This window comes from Grammomys surdaster, unplaced genomic scaffold (assembly GCF_004785775.1).
Source record: "Grammomys surdaster isolate TR1022 unplaced genomic scaffold, NIH_TR_1.0 126391, whole genome shotgun sequence".
Taxonomy (NCBI): Eukaryota; Metazoa; Chordata; class Mammalia; order Rodentia; family Muridae; genus Grammomys; species Grammomys surdaster.
This window is the reverse complement of record NW_021621185.1, coordinates 15,064,499-15,085,005: the sequence shown is the minus strand read 5'-3', so window position 1 is coordinate 15,085,005 and position 20,507 is coordinate 15,064,499. Positions and strand designations below refer to the sequence as shown.

At 42.5% G+C, this 20,507-nt stretch overlaps 1 protein-coding gene across 2 annotated transcripts in view; it reads left to right on the top strand.

Annotated features, from left to right (window-relative positions):
* Positions 1 to 20,507, top strand: part of Fam151b (family with sequence similarity 151 member B) — a 31,528-nt gene that overhangs the window by 7,617 nt on the left and 3,404 nt on the right. For both annotated transcript variants that reach the window (XM_028760146.1, XM_028760147.1), the window contains exons 3-5: positions 1,245 to 1,410; positions 5,393 to 5,610; positions 6,409 to 6,544. In XM_028760146.1, coding sequence (XP_028615979.1) covers positions 1,245 to 1,410; positions 5,393 to 5,610; positions 6,409 to 6,544 — 520 coding nt within the window. The remainder of the gene's footprint in view (positions 1 to 1,244; positions 1,411 to 5,392; positions 5,611 to 6,408; positions 6,545 to 20,507) is intronic.

Here is a 20,507-nt window from a genome sequence, read left to right as displayed (position 1 = left end):
ACAGTCCTTTTCACAGTTGACAGAGACCACCCACGTCAGCTCCACACGTTGATTTGGTGCTCTCGTGATCGTCTACCATTGCTTACTACAGGGGAGAGTGTTGCTAGAGCTTTACTATTGCATAAGACAGATGGGGCTACCAATGTTGCTCAGTGTATACATATGCTTGCTACCAAGCCTACAACCTACGTGTGGTACCCAGACCCTCATGGAAGAAGGAAAAAACCAACTCTTACACATACATGGTCTTCCGCCACTGTGGCATTCACATGCATGCACTCAGATATGTATGTGTGTGTGTGTGTATGTATGTATGTATGTATGTATGTATGTATGTATATAACTTTATGAATAAATATAAAATATTTATATGTTCTTATACAATATAAACATTTATAAATATAAAAATTAAGACAAGTGTCAGTTTTCAAGTTATGGATCATTTCCATACTGCTTTGTCTATTTCCATTAAAGTTCCTTCCTTACCTTTTTAAGGCTTCCTAGTCCCACTGCTGATGCTCTATTTCAGGGTTTTATTAGAACAATAGCCACTGGCAGATGTCTGTTTCTGCCTCACTCCTGGTAGCACACATCCAGAGCTGAGGGTGGTGCTGCACACATGCAGTCCAAGCATTTGGGAGGCTGGAGCAGCACAGTTGCAAGTTAGAGGCCAGCCTGGACTACATGGTGACAGCCTGTTCCACCAAAAAAAAAAAAAAAAAGTCACTTTTAAAAAGTAGCCAAGCTTTAAATCAAAGACATTAATTTTTATGTAGCATTTCAGACATGAGCAGTGAATGTCCATGAATCTAATTTGATATCAAGAAGATAATACATGCATGTGTCTGTGATTCTCTCCGTCTGTGTGTCTGTGTGTGTGCAGGGGTGTATGTGTGTGTATGTGTGTATACATGTGTGGTGGTAGAGGTAGAACCAGAACCTTGCCCATACTACCAGGCAAGTAGCACTGTTGAGAGGCACTCCCTGCTCAAATATACTATCTTTATTACCAACAAATACTTAGTCTACTTCCCTTCCCTTCCTGTTGTTCACTTTGCTAGATGTTAGAAAAGAATTGTAGGCAGGGTAATGGCTGAGGAGCCATGTAAGGACAGAGCGTGGGCCACGTACAGTGCTTGGCATTCTGCATTTGCTCGGTGTCTCTTCTTTCTCACATGGGCCCCGAGGTGCTGCTCCTGACTGTCAGTCTTTGTTCGCAGTAACGTAAGCTCTTACTTGGGCAGGTGCTGCTCACATGATAGAGGCTGATGTCCTTCTTCCTAGTGACGGATCAGAGCATGGCCAGCCAATCATGGCCCATCCTCCTGAGACAAGCAGTGACAACACTCTGCAGGAGTGGCTGGCTGAGGTCGTGAAGAGCAACAAGGGCATCAAGTTGGATTTCAAGAGGTACTTTTACAAACGTGCTTGAATTGCTACAGAATTCACATTCAGGGAGGACATTAAGACACGCATCTCTGTCTGTGACTACTGTCTTAGGGCTTTATTGTTGTGAAGAGTCAGTGTGACCACAGCAAGTCTTGTAAAGGAAAACATTATGTTGGAGCTGGCTTACAGTTTCAGAGGCTTAGTCCATGACCATCATAGCAAGAAGCATGGTGGTGTGCAGGCAGACATGGTGCTGGAGTCGGAGCTGAGAGTTCTACGTCTTGATCCACAGGCAGCAGGAGGAGACTGTGACACACTGAGCATAGCTTGAGCTTAGGAGATTTCAAAGTCCCTTGAACATAGGAGATCTCAAAACCTATCCCTACAGTGACACACTTCCTCCAACAAGGCCACACCTCCTAATGGTGCCACTCCCCATGGGCCAAGCATTCATACAGAGTCTGTAGGGAGTGAACATACCTATTTAAATGACCACAACTACCTATTCTTTTTTTTTTTTTTTTTTTTTTTTTTCTAGACAGGGTTTCTCTGTATAGCCCTGGCTGTCCTGGAACTCACTCTGTAGACCAGGCTGGCCTTGAACTCAGAAATCTGCCTGCCTCTGCCTTCCAAGTGCTAGGATTAAAGGCATGCACCACCACTGCCCGACTACAACTACCTATTCTTATACCTTATCCAAACTGAAAAGAAATTTTAGACCTTATGTGTTTCTAGAATAGATGTAAAAGGACATTGTGCCAATGGCTAAGATTGCTCCTTAAGGACCTTTAAAACTAAAGTCAGCATTTATTTTTATTTATTTTTTTTACCATGCTAAAAGTTAATTTATTTTTATGTCAAATACTGGCTAATATAGAGAAACAAAAACATTAAGAATCATGAGATCTTTGGACTCAAAATGAGCTCCTTTATGGTAATATATATCAGAAAGTTTAAAATACTGTATATATAAAGTCAGCTTTTATAAAGGAATGTTTCACATGTAACTATCATACCACAGAATGACAAACTGAAAGTGCTTTTCTCCACCAGTACTCTGAAAGGAGAGGGCGTTAACAGAGCCAGTACCTGCATATTCAATTTCATTATGTTTTATATTAGTAAAGAGGTTTGTTTGAAAGTCATCAGTAATCAAAGCATCTTTTAAAATACTATTTTGCAAGAACTGACCATGTGAGCAGGAATGAGTCTCATTCCCCTCCAATGTCTGTCACGGGATGTGCCTTTTATGGCATTTGGCCATGAAGAAAGCTATAATGTCTGGAATTGATGGCATGCAGAATGGATTACCACAAGCTCCAGTGGCCACTGCCATTCAAACCTAGATTTAGTGGCAAATTCACCCCATCTTTGAATCATACCTCAGTGTGAAGTTATCTCGGGGCTGGAAAGAGCTCAGCAGTTAAGAGCATTTGCTGGTCTTTCAGAGAACCCATGTTTGGCTCCCAGCGCCCATGTCAGGTAGCACAAAGCAGCCTGTAACTCCATCTCCAGGAGTCCCAACACCCTCTGCTGGCCTCTGCAGACACCTGTACCCACATGGCACACATACATAAATAAAAATAAAAACCTTTGGTGAGTAGGATTTGAAAAGCTTGTAGGATTATTAAGATAACCCTAACCATTTGTGGGTGAATGAATGCCCAGCAAACCTCACTTGGCTGTGATAGGTGGCTGTGGAGAACTGATGTAGAGGAGTCTGGACTGACAAGGCCTGAGTTACAGAATCGTCTGAAGACCAGCGAGTTTTGTGGGTGGTGAGTTCTAGAAAGATTTTAATCCAGTAATGTGGCTTCTCTGGCTGACACACAGGCAACCCTTTAGCACACTGCTTTAATCTCTCTAGATGGAATAAGGCACACCCTTAGTATACACCTTTAAGCCCAAACAAGGAAGATAAAGTGGAAGCAGCCATGTTTGAAAGTGATGTCTAATTGAGAGGCAGACAAAGTGACAAATCAGAGAAAGATTTGACAGAATAGAATATGCCCAACTCATGAGAACAGAGAGAAAACAGGCTACTTAAGAGAGCAGTGCAGAGAAAGAAGAGGAGAGAGGGCCGTTTGACTGAAAGAGTTGTACAGAGACAGGTTGCAGAGAGAGAACAAGCTAGATACAGGTGAAGACAGAAAAGCTAGAAGATTAGAACACATTGCCAAAGTTAGTATGAGACAAAGCAAAGCAAAGCAATTCAGTTAGAAGGTAAAAGAAGCCAGTTTGAACCAGTCTGTGTGGAGAGGAGTTTGAGCCAGAACGGCTGAGTTGACCAACCAGTCAGAGTTCAGAAAGAACCAGAAAGAGTGAGCTTATTCAGCAGTAAGCAGATGGGGGCAGTAAGCCTCCCAGATTATAGTCACATCAGGTGAATAGAGTTACTTTTACAATGAGTGGTTCATCTGTTTTATTAACAGTCTGAGTCCCAGAGTAGCTAAGGGGTTCACCCGAAGAGGACTGCGGAGCCAGCTGCAGATCCCAGGACTCAGGGCCAGGGCAGCCTTCTCTGTGCACGAAATACTAATGTGTAGCACTTAGCTGTTTAGCATTACAGAGAAATAAAAGCATCTAAATTCAAAGTCCTGCCTGAGGCTTACTTATTAATCCACTAAAATCTAGGACATCCATTTCAGGGACAATGGGGAGAAATGCAAGGTAAAGACTGGAGGCCGAGGACCACATGCCTCTGCTTTCAGCACGTGAGTTAATAAAGTGTCTCTCTTAAAGTAGGAGGGACAGGAGAGGAGCACAGACAGAACACCTGTCCTCAGGAAGAGCTGATGTTTCTCCTGTCCCCAGGGTTCTCAGCCGCTATCACAGTAGCACGGGAGCTGGGGGAACATTTCTAAAGGGTCAGAAGCATTGTACTCATCTTAAAGCAGTGAGGTTCTCCAGTTAAGTGTGTGTGTGTGTGCATGCATGCTTATATCTGAGAATAGTAAGACACAGACATGTATACACAAAGTAAAAATGATATACTAAACTTAGACTGTTCTGTCAGTTGGGCATGCTGACACATTCTTTTAATCCCAGGGTTTAAGACAGGCAGAAGCAGGATGATTTCTGAACTGAGGCTAGCATGTACTACATAGCAAGTTTCAGGCCAGCCAGAAATACATAATGAAACTCTGTCTTAAGAACCAACAGATGAATAAATAAAAACAGCAACAGAAGCCTTTCCTGCTTTGAATTCTGTGGCTGTAATAGTCGTAGGGAAGAGAAGACAACCCACTTTTCAAGAGGAGCTAAAGTATCTTATCATTTTCACAGAAGTGTTCACAATACAGGAAGAGTCCGAGTTTGTATTAGCTTTAGGAAATATGTTTTTTAAATTTATTTTTTATTTAATGTTCATTGGCATTTTACCTGCATGAATGTCTTTTGAGAGTATCAGAAGCCCTGGAAATGGAGTTACAGATGCCTGGGAGCGGCCATGTAGGTGCTAGGAATGGAACATGGTTCCTTTGGAAGAACAGCTAGTGCTCTTAACCACTGAGCTGTCTCTCCAGCCCAAAGGATGTGTGGTTTTAGTATTTCTAGGCATTTTAAGAAATGTGTTTATGTCTCCAAATTCACCTAATCATGCATGAAGGACAAGAGACCTTTCCTCCCACAGGGTTGTGAGTGTTGGGGTCAATTTTATCAGAGGCTGTGGTAACAGGAACCACTCTCAGACTGTTCCCAGGTGCAACTGCTATTTCCTGAGTGTGGCTGACAAGTGAATATTTGTATCTTTTTTTGCATCACTTCACACTTCGTGACACAAATGTGGAGTTCTGAAGCCCCTGTTAGGTCCATAGGAACTGACGTTATTCATATCACTGTAAAATCTATAAGTTCCTTTCATGAAAATGAAGTATAAATACCTTGAGGTAGGATATGTGTTAGTCTTCCCCTTTGGTCCCATGTGAGTTCTTTTATTTGACTTTGAATTTGAGAACAGGAAGACCTCAGTGTGGGAAGACTGACTGGTCACACTCTTTTTCAGTCTGGCAGCCGTCAGAGCATCCATGCTCTTCCTGGACAGCGTGAAACAGCACCTGCAGCGGCCCGTGTGGATTAATGCCGATATTCTTCCTGGGCCAAACGGGAGCAGCAAAGTAGTAGATGCCAAGGCCTTTCTAGACACCGTGACATCCTTCTTTCCAGACGTGACCTTTTCCTTGGGTTGGACAACAGGATGGCATCCAGAGAAAGTCAATGAAGGTGATAATTCTAAGCAATTTTCTTTGAGCAAATACCAAGTTGATCTTTGCAAATGTGTGAAATATTCCAGACTCATTTCTTCAGTAGAGTACAGAGCAAACTCAGATGTTAGCTCAAGCACATACGAGTGGCTGAAGAACTCAGCTTTGTCCCTGAACGTTTCATTGTTGTTCGGTGGTGTCTTAGGGTTTCCATTGCTGTGAAGAGACACCATGACCACAGCAACTCTTATAAAGGGAAACTCTTAATTGGAGCTGGCTTACAGGTTCAGAGATTCGGTCCATTATCGTCATGGCAGTATGTAGGCAGACATGGTGCTGGAGAAGGAGCTGAGAGTTCTGTATCTTGATCTATAGGCAGCAGCAGGAGACTGCCACACTAGACCTAACTGAAGCATATGAGATCTCAAAGTCCGCCTCCAGAGTGGCACACTTCCTCCAGCAAGGCCACACCTACTCCACCACGGCCACACCTCCTAATGGTGCCACTCCCTATGGACCGAGCATTCAAACACATGAGTCTATGGGGGCCAAACCACAGGTGGCTTAAGGATGTTCTACCTGCTTAGCATGTCCAAGACCATGGATTCCACCCAGCACAATTAAATACATAAATACAATTAATTTTTTTCTTTACTGTGATGTTTTAATTCACTCTGAACTCAATGGAAATTCTGTAGAGTAGGAACTCACCTGTAAGTTACTGATAGAGTTGTCTTCTCCTGGGTAATTTGGGTTTTTAGTAAATTGACTTCCAGGATTCCAATCACAAGTGCACATTGCTTTCTTCCCACTTCAGGCTACAGTTGGTCGATGGTGAAAGAGATGGACTACATATGCAGTGAGCTAACCCAGCCTGTCACGTTCCCTGTCAGGGCAGCTTTAGTGAGACAGTCGTGTTCTCAGCTGCTCTGGCTATTGACAAAATCAAACAGGTATGAGTTATCTGTAATAAGAATTACTTATCCTAACTAGCCCATATAAAAGACACATAATCCTGGTAGTTTAGTTGCAAGCTGTAAGCCCAGGTTGGGCAGGTTCTGAGCTGGTTGAACTTCTATCCCATCCATATGTTCCTTGTTACTTGCTGTATCTCCTGGACACGGACTCATGGTCCGTCTCCTCTCATGGCGTCCCCTCGTCCCTTGGTCCCCTCTCTTCCTCCTCCCCCCCTCCGCTGGTCTCGTCTCAAACCAGTCACCCATCCTCACATCCTGCCTGTCTCTCCCTACTGCCCAGTCACAGTCTCTAGCCATTTATTAGTTAATTAAAGTGTGGTGTAGAGTTTACATAGTGTCACGTGTTGTACATGACACTCTGCTTGACTTGGGGGCCGGCATTTAGCATTTAAATTCATAGCAACACCAGACTAACCCCTAACAATTATCACTATACCTGTGTAAGGTGTGGAGAGAGGGATGTGGAAATTTCAGTGTGCTGCTGTATGTATGCCTGCAAGCTCAGCACTTGGGGAACAGAAACAGAAGGATTAGGAATTCAAAGTCAACCTCAGCTACAGAGGGACTTGGAATCTAGCCTGGGCTACATGAGACTGTCTAACACAGAAAAAAAAAAGCCATGATATGCTAATTATCAAAGGACAGTGGGAAGAGAGAAGGAATGAAAACTGATGAGGTTAGTGCACAGATTCCCTTCCCAGCAGACCTTGAGAGCATTACCCCGCTTTCTACAGTTTGTGTACATCCTGATTCCAAGTAAATGTCATCTTCCAGTTGTAAGTACAAAAGGTAGTTTGTCTTGGAACACTACATTACAGAAGTCTTTTTCACACAAAATTTTAATCATTTGGTATACAACAGGAAGTTAACTGGGGTTGGTAAGGTGGCTCGGCGAGTCCACGTGTTTTGCCATGAAAGCTGATGACCTTACCATGTCCTGCAACCATGTAAATGTGGAGAGAGAGAACTGACCCCACAGTATTGTCCTCTGATCTCCACACACGAGCCATGGCATGCACACGCGAGCACACACACACACTGATAATAATAATATAAAAATATATTTTGGGGACTGGAGAGATGGCCCAGTGCTGAAGAGCGTGCACTGGTCTTGCAGAGAACCTGAGATCAGTTCCCAGCCCCCATGTCAGGTGACTCTCAGCTGTCATCGTCCCAGCTCTAGGGGATCACACCTCCGAGGGCGTGTGTACTCACCTGCACATGCCTACACAAGACATACGTACATATACATACTTAAAATCTTAAAATAAATAAGTTTAACTTAGCTGTATTGTATATTAAATGTTGAAGTATACCCTAAAGGTACAATATTCAAACAGTTTGGGTAGTACTTTCTGGGGCCAGTAGACAGCCCAGTAGCTGGTTGAGAAGCAGTTAACTATCTAGAACAAGCTATGCTTACAGATTTTCTTATTCTTTTTGCCAGATATATTTCCATTGAATTAACACTCAAATATTAAATTGTTAATGCAGGAAGAACAGACTAGGATGGCTTTTAAAAAGGATTTATTTTATTTTCTGTGTACAAGTGTTTTTTACCTGTGTGTACAGTGTGAGGTGCCTGCATGTCTGGTGTTCACAGAGGTCAGAAGACAGTGTCAGATTCCCTAGAACAGGAGTCACAGATGATTGTGGGCTACCCTGTGGGTGCTGAGAACTGAACCTGGGTCCTCTGCAAGAGCAGCAAGTCTTAACCACTGAGCAGTCTGTCTAGCCCCAAGGCTAGCTTTTTAATGTAGTTTCAGAATAGAAGTCTTTTCTTGGTATTAAAGGTAACTCATCCAGAAGTTTTGAAAGATAATTTTGCTATATTTGAATACATAAGAATCAAAAGTTCTGGTAAAAATGATATTATGATACATGTCAGAGAGATATAAAGAATTCTGACACAAAATGTTTTTTACAATCATCTGGCAAAATGCCCAACTTAATAACTAACTAGGTTGGGAAGAGTAGAGGAAGCCGGCATGTTGTGTACACCATAGATGTAAACTGATTTACTTCCTTAAGGAAACAGTGGGCATGTTCCTGGATTTTTGTCAATAAGGGCTTATCTACCTAGGAGAAGTTCATGTAAGCACAGAGGAGGACTGGCAGAGTTTAAAGCATTCCACGTCTCCACTGGAGGAGTCCAGTCGGAAACTGGCTGAGTATATTATGGTATACCCTCACAGTGGAAGGTTAAATACTTGTGATGGGTCATGCTTGGGCTTGGGGTTTTAATATGGACAAATCTCTAAAATAATTCTGTTAAGTGAAAAACATTAAAGTGCACAGTGATCTTGTAGTAACTTTGAGTCTTTGCATGAAAAGGCTGAATTATAAAATACTTATAGATGAATTAGACTTACAGCATTATGACAGAAGAGAGACATTAGATGGTCCCAGATAATAATGAGTCAGGGTCTTCATTGCAAACAACTGAAACCAAACCTGCCTAACAAGCCGAAAAGAGATGTATTGAGCTAATGAGGAGATTTTTTTTTTCTAAATTTTATGTGGATTGGTATTTTGCCTGCATGTATGTCTGTGTGAGGGTGTTGAATTCTCTGGAATAGAGACAGTTGTAAGCTGCTTTCTGAGTTCTGGGAATTGAACCTGGATCCTCTGGCAGAGCAGACAGGGCTCTAAGCGACTGAGCCATCTCTCCAGCCCCGAGATCATTATTTGTATAGTGTGCAGTGCTTTAGACATTCTCTTGGGCAGGCGTGTCAGCATTATTAACTCTTACTATCACTAACGCTGCTTCTAGTTCTGTTTGTTTTCATTACTGGTGAAGAATTACTCTGAAGTCAACTAGCATAGTATATTCATTTTAAAAGATTATTATTTAAATTATGGCACTAAATTAGATTGTAAAAGTTGAATTCTTATACAGAACTCTAGCTTTTGAAAATATCTTCTGATAGCCCTGTTTGAGAAGCATTCGCAGTATAAACAGATTACTTCCGTGGATGTGGAGGACTTGGTCGTGTACAGAGCACCGTGAGGTGAGGTAAGAGCCACTGATGTGAGGAAACCTGGCCAGGCTGTGCTCCTTTCACCTGCGGTTTGCAGTGTCTCCACTGATTTGTCATGATGGTTTTGAAAGGCTATGTCTGATCTCCTGAAAAATTTGCAATTCACAGAGGCACCTGCTAATCTGAGAGCCCACAATCAGAAATAAGCCTTCCAAACAGAATCCTAATGGGCCTCGTGAAGTTCAGACTAGCAAGTACCAACAGACGTTGCTGGGCTGCTCTGTGTTATGGAGTCTAAGAATTTTTAGAATTTTTTGTCTCTTATGCAGAAACTGTAGATTTCTTAAATATCTAGTGTTAAGTCTTTCAAATTGAAAGTGGTGGATTATATATAAACAGTGTTTCCCTATGGTTTTAAACATGGCAATCCATCATTACCAAAAGCTTTTTCAGTGACCTAGACAACTCTTTACAGTAAGTTAACAGTAATTCTCTAAAGCTTGGGTCTTTTTTCCATAGTAAACTGTCTCACAAAATACAGAGAGAGATACTATTTTTAAGAACAGTGAGTGACTATTTGCATCCTCCATTCTGAATCTGTATAAAGTGTTAGAGAAACAGCAATAGTTAGTTAATCCATGACCCAGCTTTTCACAATAAGGACAATGTTTGAGAAATAGTCTTTAAAGTAATGAGTTCTAGTGACATAAATGGCATAAATTATTAACATTTAAAAGTTTCCCTCAAGTAGTATGTACATAAGTTTGTATATGAACAATCTTTTAAATATGATCAGGAAAAGTCAGGACAATGATGTACTTTAGCATGTCATCAGAGATATCAGTCTTTTTGACACCATGTCTCATGGGTGCTAAACTGCATTGTTTTTCATTTCTGCTCTCATTTATGGACTACATGCTGTTTTCATTGTGTCATTTTTATTAAGTTCTCATAGCCTTTGCATGTGTATAGGTATGTGATGCACATGTGTGCATCTGTGTGTGGCATACTTGTGTGCATGTGTGTATGATACATGCATGTGTATGTATGTGTGATGCACATGTGTATATTTATGTGTGATGCATGTATGTATATGATGTGCACATGTGTATGTGTGGTGCACACATGTGTATGTGTGTGATGCCTGCATATGTATTTGTGATGCATACATGTGTATGTGTGATACATATATGTGTGTATGATACATGTGTAGGTATGTGTGGTGCACATGTGTGTATTTATGTGTGTGATGCGTGTGTGTGATGCACACATGTACATGTATGTGATGTACATTTTTGTGTATAATACACACATGTGTATGTATGTGTGTTGCACACATATGTATGGAAAATCTTTCCCCTAATGTAAGTATGGTATATAAAGTTGCCTGAGGCTTAGAAGACTTTGGAAGATGATAAGCTTCTTTTTAGTGATATGATACAGTTTTCTCCTTCAGTTTATCCCCTAAGTATTTATCACAGGAAGTAGTTGAAAACAAGTAACTAAAAGAACACTAATCATTACTAATGAAAAGACAATTTAGAATTCCTTTCAGTATCATTTCATTAATGAATAAAGACAAATATGTTTTTATTTTAATACTTTACCTATCTTCAGTTGGCATTAAAATAAACTTCATACACTGTGTGTGTGCGTGCACGTGTGCGTGTGTGTATGGGAGAGGGTGCTGGGTATTTTATCCATGCCAGGCAAAGCACTTCTCCAATGAACTGTATTCTTAGACCCTAGGTTTTTCTCTTATGAAAACTGTATAGCTTATGGAAGGCATATTTTCTTCAGTAGCCATAACAAAAGTCTAACACAAACTAAGTACAGTTACTCTTTAAATCTAGGCCATGAGTATCACTGTTCTAGACACAAATAAGTAAAATCAAACTATAGACCAGTGGTTCTTAGCCTTCCCAATGCTATACCCTTTAATAGGGTTCCTCATGCTGTGATGACGAGCAGCCATAACATTATTTTGTTGCTTATTTATTTATTTATTTATTTATTTATTTATTTATTTATTTTTTGAGACAGGGTTTCTCTGTGTAGCCCTGGCTGTCCTGGAACTCACTCTGTAGACCAGGCTGGCCTCGAACTCAGAAATCTGCCTGCCTCTGCCTCCCAAGTGCTGGGATTAAAGGCGTGTGCCACCACTGCCTAGCTTGTTGCTACTGTAATTTTGCAACTGTTATAAATTTTAATGTAAATATCAGATATGCAAGATATCTGACATGCCACCCCAGTGAAAGGATCACTCAACTCCCAAAGGGGACCGGACCCACAGGTTGAGAGCCACTGCTTTGGATATTATGCAGTGACTGTCATGGTACCGATAATTGAACAGTCTTCATCCCAGAACTTCTGATTGTAGAGGTTGTAAAACCTTGTCATTGTTATATCTCTAATGGCAGTATACAGCTTGAGATAGGAAATTTATTATTTATTTTAAATTAGAGCAAAAGCTTTGAGATGTTTAACTGAGTTGATAAAAGACTAAAAGTTAGGTACCGGGACCACCATCAGTGGTGAGTGCTGCCTTGTGTGGGTGAGACTCTTAGCTCACCTCACAAACAAACAAGAACAAACCCTCTGCTGTATTTTGTTTATGGTATTAACAATATATTAATAATTAATAATGAACTGGTGTTTTAAAAGATTTTTTTAAACTGTGTGTGTCTGTGTCTGTTCATGCAAGGGAACATGGGAGCATGCCCATGTGAACACTGGTAGCTGCAGGGTGCAGACAAGGTGTTGGGATTCCTTAGAGCTGGATTTATAAGTGGCTATGGGTGACCCTCTATGGTCCTGGGTCCTCTCCAGAGCACTCCATGCCCCTAACCCTGAGCCATCGCTTCTGCCCTAGAGTTACTACTTTGAATTAGTCCTTTGCTGCTGTTATGCCCTGCCTAGATATGATGTATATGTAATGTTCACTTGCTGTGTATAGGAAAGTCTTTTATGTCTACATGCTTATGCCCAAATCTTCTAATACTTTTATCATTTTAAGTGGCTTTTGGTTGATTTTCCAGGTTTCAAAGCAAAAAAAAAAAAAAAGATATATTCTCTTTAAACAATATTTCTTCTTCCTTTTGAGCTCTCTTTCCTTTTTAAGGCACGCTGTTTAGTGTTTCCAGAACAAGCGTTCAGAGCTAGGGGAAAGCTAACTGCAGCAGATAATGCCTGAGGATTTTTTTTGGTTCTCCAATCTGTCTGTAGCAGGGATTCAAGGAGGCATCTCGTGACAAAAGTCTGGAGTGTGTTCTGTACTGCACAGGACACCCCCAGGAGAAAAAGTCTCTCACATGATGACATAACACCCATATGGAGAATTTGAGAAAAGCGTCCAATTATTAGTGATCGTGGGCATTGTTAATGTGGAAGCTTTTCAAATCTTCCAAAGATGCCAGTCTAAACAAGCACCAAAATCCAAGTGGGCGTTCAGTTTTCTCAAGTGCCTTTTCAATTCCATGACAGCAGTCATAGCCGGGTGGGGTGGCACACACCTTTAATCCCAGCATCCAGCAGAGGCAGGTGGATCGTGGTGCACTTGAGGCCAGCCCAGTCTGTATAGCAAGTTCCATCCACGATACCTCCCCTGACAGAGTGTCTTCTTTTCCCTCTGTGCTTACTAATAGAATATTTATTGTGCGGTTTGGGCCCGAGCATAGAGTAGGTCGCAGGCGGCAGCTCCGTACTCAACCCCAGAAAACCGAGAGAAACAGGGACTCCCAGGAGCTTGAACTCACGCAGCATCCCAGGCAAAAATGAATCACCCGTGATGCCTGCCATTAGAAGTTCTAATCCAGATGGGCCAGAAGTCAGGATCCTCGCCCTTACCCTCACCCCCTACCTTTTCCCAGCTGCACAAGGTTCCCTGAAGCTTGGCAACTGCAAGATCCTGCTTGGAAACTGCAGATAGACTCAAAGCAGTGTACCATATCATCTGAAGAATAGCAAGGAGACCATAACTCAAGCAGTGTACCATATCTTCTGAAGAATAGCAGGTTGCAGTCCTCCTCGCCCCCACGAATAACTAGGGCCTGCCAGTCGGGTCAAGTGGCACCCAGACGTGGGGCTCGAGGCACGGACCCCTCTGGACGGACCCTCATTGAGAGGATGTGCGCAGGACATCAAGATTAAGTGAGACAGAGATCAAAACCCGCGACCTGTCATCCACGGAACCAGGTTGATGCTGCCATCAAGAAGACGGTTGAAGTTCATTACCTTCAGCCGAAAACTGAAGAGGATCCAGAAGTGACTCTGCAGGAGACTGACACAGCTGCCAGCTCCCCTGCCTCCCCCCTACGGTCGACCGCTAGACTTCCACGCCCTCCAGAAGGGCTCCTGGTATGCCTGGCTTTGCCCCCGTTTCTCTCGATAGAGAGCTTGGCCTCTTGATCACCACAACAAAAATTGGCTTTTTCCTAAACCAAGGCCGCCCTTGATATGGCCGCTAACGTTGGGGAGCCTTCCTTTATGACAATATTACACCCCAAACTGACAAATGGTTGGTAAATTGAACATTTACAAGGGACTAGGATGGCTGTGAGTTAGCCCAATGACGGGATTATTGTAGGTCCACTTCCCAGGGGCCCACCCAATGCAGCCGAAAAGGAGTGCGTGGTGCTGGGAGTGGGTGCAGCCTACATGGCCTAAGACAGGGCCCTCACCCTCCTTTCACCCACATCGGAGTCCCTTGACGTTGCCCATCGTCGACAGCCTAAAACCTTCGACCATCGATGTGACTCGTCTCACATCAGTGTTTTGGGGTTGTGAACTTGTCTAAGACCCCCCATAATTAGACATCCAAATTCAAAATTCACATAGTTGGGATTGATCATAAGATGCCTTCTCTAACTAAACAGAGAAGGGGGAGATGCCAGAAGCCAGGACCCTCGCCCTTACCCTCACCCCCTACCTTTCCCCACCTGCACAATGTCCTCTGAAGCTTGGCAACTGCAAGATCCTGCTTAGCAACTGCAGATAGACTCAAAGCAGTGTACCATATCATCTTAAGAATAGCAGGGAGACCATAACTCAAGCAGTGTACCATATCTTCTGAAGAACAGCAGGTAGATCATAATTCAAGGCAGTGTACCGTATAGACCATGACATGTTTCAAGGCACAGGCCAAGAAGATTTTGTACTTTTCCACCATCTGGCCCCTCTTACCCCCTCCCCTTGTGAAACATGCTATAAAAAAGCATTTCATGTTCAAAAATAAATAAATTATTAAAAAAAAAAAAAAAAAAAAAAAAAAAGAATATTTATTGTGCTATTTCAGTGTTGTACCCTCTCATCACTTCCCCATGTGGGTCTGGCATGCCAGGCCTGCTGTGTGTCTCAATGCCAACTCTGTGTTCGTCTGCAAGGTTTTGTTCCTCAGTTTTAGATATGAGAATCCTGTGCACGTCATAAAATGTCCTGCACTTTCTTATATATTCAGAGATATCGAAAATAACATTAAAATGACCTGCATATGAAATATTCTAAACCCGAGGCTTTGGGGAAAGCTGAACTTGAGTAACCTTTCTGTTTGCTGTTTAGAAAAGGATTTGTTTGTTTTCAATGGCTTTAGAAGCCAGGTTTCATAAATTATATTCTTGTAGAAAATTGTTCATTTTGTCAATGTTTTTAAAATTATTTAGCTTCAGCTGACTGAAATAGTCTGTTACTCTCTTAGTTTCTTACAAGTCTTCGGTTCCTTAGTGTATCTGAGCTTTCCCACTGGCTTCTTGGTTAGACTAGATAGTTTGCATGTGTGGTATATGCATGTGCATATGTATATGTGTAGATCTTCAAATGTGTACCTGTGTGCATGCAGACACACTCACAGGCCAGAGAGTGATGCCCTGTCTTCCTCAAGTACTCTTCATATTTTCTCAGACAAGGTCTCTCATTGAACCTGGTGCTTAGGGATTGGCTAGGCTGGCTAGCCACCCTGCTGTAGGGATTGGTCGCTCCCCCTCCCCATGCTGAAGTTGCAGATCTGTGCTCAAACCATCACACCCTTCCTCTACGTGAGTGCTGGTCATCCCTACTCAGATCCTACTTCCAGGGCAGCCAGGACTCCATAGGGAAACCCTGTCTCAAAGAAACGAACAAACAAACAAACAAACAAACAAACACAGTTTTACCCACTGGGCTATCTTATCTCCCCGTTCCTAGACTAGATGATAATTCTTTGAAGTGGGATCTTGGATTGGATTTATTTTTCTGGCTTATGACTTAGTAATTCCTTCCTTTTCTTCCTTGAAACGTAGTTGTTTTCACTTCCTGTTGGATGCTTACACTGCTGGTTGTCACCTGTGCATTTGTTAAGATAACGCTCTGAACTACTTATATTAATATAGATGTTGAAGACCACTCTTTCTCTGCCCTGTGCTTGGATTGTGTCCTGTCAGTCTTCTGGAGCTTCCGGCATTGCTGATTTGAACTATGCTGCAGCCGTGGCTCTTTATCTTTTAGTCTCAAACATTTGAAAGAAAAATTTTAGCATCTAAGTGATACCTTTTTTTAAAAAAGATTTTTTTCTTGAATACTTTATGCATGTGAGTATACTGTTGCTCTCTTCAGACACACCAGAAGAGTGTGTGGGATCCTATTACAGATGGTTGTGAGCCACCATGTGGCTGCTGGGAATTGAACTCAGGACCTCAGGAAGAAAAGTAAGTGTTCTTAACCACTGAGGCATTTCTCCAGCCCAAGCGATAGCTTTTATCAGTCTGATTTTCGTTTATTGTCATGTAAGGGAATGATGTCAGCATTTCTACTTTTTTAAATAGAAGAATATTTGGTGGTAAATCTGTTGGCCTGTTTCTAAGTGGCTTGCCCTGTTTCGTGGTTCTATGTGTCTTTTATGCCATTTAGCATGTTGTTTTGATTACGTGGTTTTGTAATTTGACTTTAAATCAAGAATGTGCTACTTCTACTTGCTTTTTCTTCTTGCTCAAGAGTCTTTAGACATTAAAATCTTCTATGGTTCCAGATAAACTTTAGGTTGATTTATTTCTGTAAAAATACCATAAGTACTCTAGTGGTTTGAATGAGAAGTGTCCCTCAGAGGCTCAGGTACCTGAACACTGGGTGTCCAGTTGGTGGTATTGTTTGGGGGAGGTTTGGGCGGTGCCACCTTGCTAGGAGAGTGTCCCTGGAGGTGGGTGTTGAGATGATAGAGCTCTACCAGTTTGTTCCCTGGTTCATGCTTATGGTTACGATGTGATCTTTCAGCTTCCTGTTCCTGTCACCATGCCTACTGTTCGATGCCCTGTGTCCCCACCATAGATGCTTGTTCCTCTGCTACTGTAAGCCAACAAAAACTCACTTTCCATGAATTGTTTTATCACGGCAACAGAAAAGTGATTCATTCATAAGTTGCTGCTAAGAGTAGCCTGTTGCTGAGGAGAACCAGATCGTGTGTTTTCTGAGAGATGCCGAAGACTCTGGAGCTTTGGAGAGAAAAGTGACCTAGTGCGGTAAACAGAGCTCTCAGCAGCCAAATAGAGCCTGGGGCAGAGCCATGCCGAGAGCAGCATGGACGGTGAGGAGGCCTGCCTCAGGACTTCGGAGGAAAGCAAGGACTTGAACCATAGCCAACTCTGCTTTCTGTCTTTGCTCTAAGAACTTGCTTGAGGCTGAACTAAAAAGTAAAGGAGGAATCTCTTTAGTGGAAGAAATGTCAAGACTATATAATGTTGATTCTGTGGTATGGTTAGTGTTGATAACACTTCCACAGTATACAGTGAAAAGAGCAAGTGGGGGCATAAAGAAATAGAAATGTACCACTTGAAGAGAAAATGTGTCCCAAAGACAGACTGCAACTGTTACGGAGACTGGCGCCATTGAGGAGAGGAGTCCTGCTCTGCCCTGGGACAAACCTCAGCTTAGGAAGAGAGTGAAGGCATTTCCTGCTCCTGGAAAGCAACTGAATATACGAGATGCTGCTGGTGGAGATGCTTAGACAAAAAGCCGGATTTGTCAGTATCATCTCCATGGTGCTGGCTCTAGAGGCAGGACAGTGAGGGGCTCATGGAGTCTTCCTCTGACTCTTCTGATTGCTGCTGAGGTCAGGCAGTGTGTGCATCGGGGTCCATACGTGAAGGCCCAGAGAGGCCCAGAGGCTGTGAGAGGTCTCAAGCTATGAAAGTGAGGCCTGATCTAGCAAGAAACTAAAAAGTGTCGCCAGTGCTAGACCCCTGCATAGACAGCGAGTGGGACTAGCCCAAAAGATAGGTGTGTGCTACAGGGACAGAGGCATCTCAGCCCTTGAAGCTCAGATATCAGACACAGAGTGACAGGCCTGGCCTTGTGACCCTGCTAGGTTTTGAACTTTCTTAGGCCTGGTATTTCTTCACCATGCTCCATTCCTCCCCTTAGCAATTATAGTGTGTATACTGTTCCACTGTATGTTGGAAATACGTGATTTTGATTTTACAGAGGGTTACACTTAACAGATGGCCTCCAGCCTCAGGAAAGACTTTGGACTTGTAAATAGTGTTAAAAATGTTAAAGACAACGGGAACCTTTGAAGGTAGACCAAATGATATGGCCATGAGCCTGTGGAGGCCTGGAGTGGAGCGTGGAGGTTTGAATGAGAAGTGTCCCTCATAGTCTCGGGCGTTTGAGCACTTGGTCCCCTGTCAGTGGTGCTGTCCAGGAAGGGTTAGGTGGTGCAGAGCTGCGGGAGGAAGTTCTTTACTTGGGGAGGGCTTTGAGACTATAAATCCTTGCCCTGCTTTCAATTTATTCTGTCTGCTCTGTGCTCATGGTTGAAATGTGAGCTCTTAACTTCCTGCTCCTGTCGGCATGCCTACGCCGTGGCCGTCCCTGTGCATCACGACGGGTGCTTGTCCCTCTGGACCATAAGCCAAAGCAAGCTCGCCACTTTGGGTCATAGTGTTTTATCCCAGAAACAGAGCAGTGACTATTGCAGGTACTTTGATGGGACCTCATTGGTTGCTGGAAGTAGGATGTATGGATAAACAGTGGTAGTTTATTTTTTCCCCCTTTCTTTCTCCCGCTCACTCCAGCCCCCTTTTTTTTTTTATGTAAGTTCACTGTAGCTGTCTTCATACATCCCATAAGAGGGCATCAGATCTCATTACAGATGGTTGTGAGCCACCATGTGGTTGCTGGGATTTGAACTCATAACCTCTAAAAGAGCAGTCAGTGCTCTTAACAGCTGAGCCCATCTCACCAGCCCAAGTGTTAATTTATACTCATCATCTTCAATCTACAGATATCATACTTCATGTGTTAAATTTATTCCTAATTAATTCTCTATGATGCTCTTGAATTGGAATTGTTTTCGTATTTTCTTTTTTCTTACTTATTGTTAGTATATAGAAATGCACTGATTTTTATGTTGTTTCATTATGTACCTTTACCGTCTTAGTATTCTGTTGCTTGAAGAGATGCCATGACCAAGGCAACATATAAAAGAAAGGATGTAATTGGGAGCCTGCTCACAGTTTAGAGGGTGAGTCCATGACCGTTATGACAGGAAGCAGGCAAGCACGGTACTGCAGCAGTAGCTGAGATCTCAGAGAGAGAACCTGGGCCTCGCATGGGTTTTTTGAAACCTTTAAAGCCCACTCTCCCACAAGAGAGTCTCCTAAGAAGGCCACATTTAATCTTTCCTAAACAGTTCCACCAGCTTGGAACCAAACATTCAAATATGTGAGCCTCTGGAGTCTAGTCTTATTTAAACCACCGTGTTTACTAAATGTATTGCTTTGACAGTTTTGCTTAAATTAGCATATATTATTTAGAGTCCATCATGGTGTTTTGTGTATTCTTTTTGTTGGTCCCTTCTTGTTCTGCCTTCCACCTCTCACTAGCTCCCCCCGCCCAGTCCTTTCCTGCCCCAAGTGGCCCTTATTCTGCTTTTATATTACATGTATTCAGTTACCTTCTTCCCCCTCCCTTCTAAATCTCTTACTCTCCGTGAAGGTCACCCTTTTACTTTTATTGACTCTGCCCCCTTCACATATAATAACTAAAATCTATGATCCTCAAACAAGAGAAAATATATAGTATTTGTCTGTCGCACAGCATTATCCCTGGAAGACATGAACAAATATCTGCTTACCTCAGATAGAAAATTGATAACAGACCAAAGTATTAATATCTAAAGTCCAACTTGGTGAACCATTGAGTTTATTTGGGTTATTTGCAAGAATGTGGGTAAAAGTTTACTTACAGTAGCATGAATGACTCAGAGGCATCTGCATCACAAAAAGCTCACCCCAACACAGAGGTGATTCATGAAAGCTGGAGTACCAGATCTATCTGCTTAACTGGCTGACAGTTCTGCTGATCAAATTCTCCACTCCTCAGCAGGGTTTACTGATTATATAAGGAGAAGGGGGAACTTCTGAGTCTAGTAAGTTTCAGGAACTTCCTGACTTGTGAATTGTTTACTTCCTGGATGTTAAGTTAGCTTCCTTTAGCACTTCCTAGGTCTTAAGGAGTTGTTCTGGGGAATGGAGTGTTTTAATTCAGTGAAAATTATCTTTTTGAGCTTGAGATGCTTTACTTAAATAATTTTCAGCTATATTTTCTGGCAAATGTGATATCATTTTTGTTTATGGCTGAATAAAATTCCACTGTATATATGTACTACATGTTCTTTAGCCATCAGTTGATGGAGGTTTAGGATAGTTTCTTTCCTTACTGTTGTGAATAGTGGAGAGTAGACATGAACGTACAAGTATCTGTCTGATAGAATGTGGGATGCTCTGGATGTATATCCAGTTGTACCATTAGCTAGATCTTATGGTAGTCTTATCTTCAGTATTTTGAGCAACCTCTACACAAATCTCCTCACTGTCCTGAGTCTGAAATCCACCAGTGTCCTCACTGTCCTGAGTGTGACATCTACCAGTGTCCTCACTGTCCTGAGTCTGACATCCTCCAGTGTCCTCACTGTCCTGGGTCTGACATCCTCC